Source organism: Notothenia coriiceps, unplaced genomic scaffold (genome assembly GCF_000735185.1).
Source record: "Notothenia coriiceps isolate Sejong01 unplaced genomic scaffold, NC01 NC01_scaffold00018246, whole genome shotgun sequence".
Taxonomy (NCBI): Eukaryota; Metazoa; Chordata; class Actinopteri; order Perciformes; family Nototheniidae; genus Notothenia; species Notothenia coriiceps.
Window position 1 is genome coordinate 222948 of NW_011350947.1, and position 1944 is coordinate 224891.

Here is a 1944-nt window from a genome sequence, read left to right on the forward strand (position 1 = left end):
ATGAACAATAGGAAACTAATGTAATCTAGAAAAGAAAAAACCTTTTTGCAACCGAACTTGGGCTGGGCGATGTGTCAATCAAATATCACTTTTTTCTTTTAAATCCCTCAAAATGTAATTGCGCCAATATTGTAGGGTTGACTTTGGGTGCTTTATAAAATATATACACAAGGAGATTGTTCATAAATATTGATAAGTAATGCGGATATAATAGTTCATTGGGTTGTGGTAAATACTAGACCAGCTATAAAGTCTGTTTGTTTAAAATATGAAATCACTGTAGTGTAATGCCGCCTTTAAAAACAGGAAAAGACGCTTACTTTAAGTTATCTAGTTTTACAGTATACGACGATATCGATATATCAATGTGTTGTCCATCTCTAGTACGAACTCAAAGCAACAAAAGAGAATCAGAAAGACATAGAATAAGGTGTATACTCAGAATGCAACGTAGACGAATCATCTCCCTGCGTGTGAAGTTGTGTTGCATTTATTGAGGTTTAACACACAGATGTAACAAACATAAACGTGTATGCATGTGTGTGTCGGTCTTTGTTATTGTGCGAGTGTGTTCTGTTGTTTCTGCCAGGCCGGCCAGCTGGCTCACACCAAAACACAACCTGGATGTGTTTGTTAGCTGTTGATGGCCATCTGGGTGTTTGATTTACTCTGTAATATAGATTCATGACATATGGTCCCGTTTCAAACACCCAATGTCAACATAGTTCCCCTTTTCTTAAAGCATTGACGTCAGGGTTAGCGTCACCTCTGTAGATTTTAAAATCTATCTTTTCACATGTTTTTCACTGTATATGAATCCTAACCGACAAGGTTTTAATCTGCAGCCATGTAGACGTCACATGTTTCTTGAAGCACTGACAATAAAAAACAGAGAAAGGAGGGTTTTAAGGAATATGATGAAGTATGGATTCACAAAAAAAACTAAAAAACTGAAGGTTCAATTTAAGATTTTCAAAAAATGTAACTTGCTCACCAGTTTTGTTGGAGTGTGCTGCTTTATTTGCCTTTTATGTGACATTTCAAGGCCATCTCAGTTCAACAAATAGCAGCTGTTCCGCATATCCACAAGGAAATTCATTTTTGACTTTCCAACAGTGTAAAATATTAATTTCTATGTCTGTATTTTGGGTTCTGTCTGTGTTGGAGACTGACCTTGAATTCACATGTATTGAAGAAAAGCAGTCTTTACTCTGGTCTCATGTTAACCCCCAAATATTGCCTGTCCTCTCTTCCTCCACAGATTCTTCCTCAAGTTTTTCCTCAAGTGCAACCAGAACTGTCTAAAAAATGCAGGAAACCCACGAGACATGAGGAGGTTCCAGGTACAAACCACAGCACTTTTTTTTACTCTTGTCATTTATTTCTATCTTTTTCTGTGCATGTTTTCATGTCCTAAGTCTCTATCTTCTTTGCCTGTGTTTCCACACGTAACAAAACACATAACTTTAGGGTTTATTGTAACACAAACACAGGAATGTGTGTGTTTCTGTGAGTAAACAAGCTATCATCGGCTTTACAGGAAACATGAGACCCTGACCCTGACTAGTCAGAACATAAATATACACACAATGCAGGGAGAAAGAGAAAAGGGTGTTGGAGGGAGGAAAAAAGAGAAAGAAAGGAAGAAGGAAAGAGGAATTGGAAAGCAAGCAAGAAAGCCAGGATGTTGCAGGGTTTAGAATAAGATTTAAGGGAGTGCAGACTTTATTATTTCCTTATCTTCATGGCCACAACACAATCAGGAAGACACCACTTGAGACTGAGTGGAGATACTGGACGCACAAAAGATAATGATAGATTTATTACTATGGCACGTGTGTGTGTGTGTGTGTGTGTGTGTGTGTGTGTGTGCGGTAAACGTGTGTGTATTGTGTGTTGTGTGGGCTGGCGTTGTGTTGTGGTGTGTGTGTTTGTGTGGTTGTG

The 1944-nt window shown here is 38.2% G+C and overlaps 1 protein-coding gene across 1 annotated transcript in view; it reads left to right on the forward strand.

Moving 5' to 3' along the window:
- Positions 1-1247: 1247 nt before the first annotated feature.
- LOC104950864 (transcription factor COE1-like) overlaps positions 1248-1944 on the forward strand; it is a gene marked incomplete at its 5' end in the record, with an annotated part of 11987 nt that continues 11290 nt past the window's right edge. The window contains one exon of the mRNA XM_010777441.1: positions 1248-1343. Within this exon, the coding sequence (XP_010775743.1) occupies positions 1248-1343 (96 nt within the window). The remainder of the gene's footprint in view (positions 1344-1944) is intronic.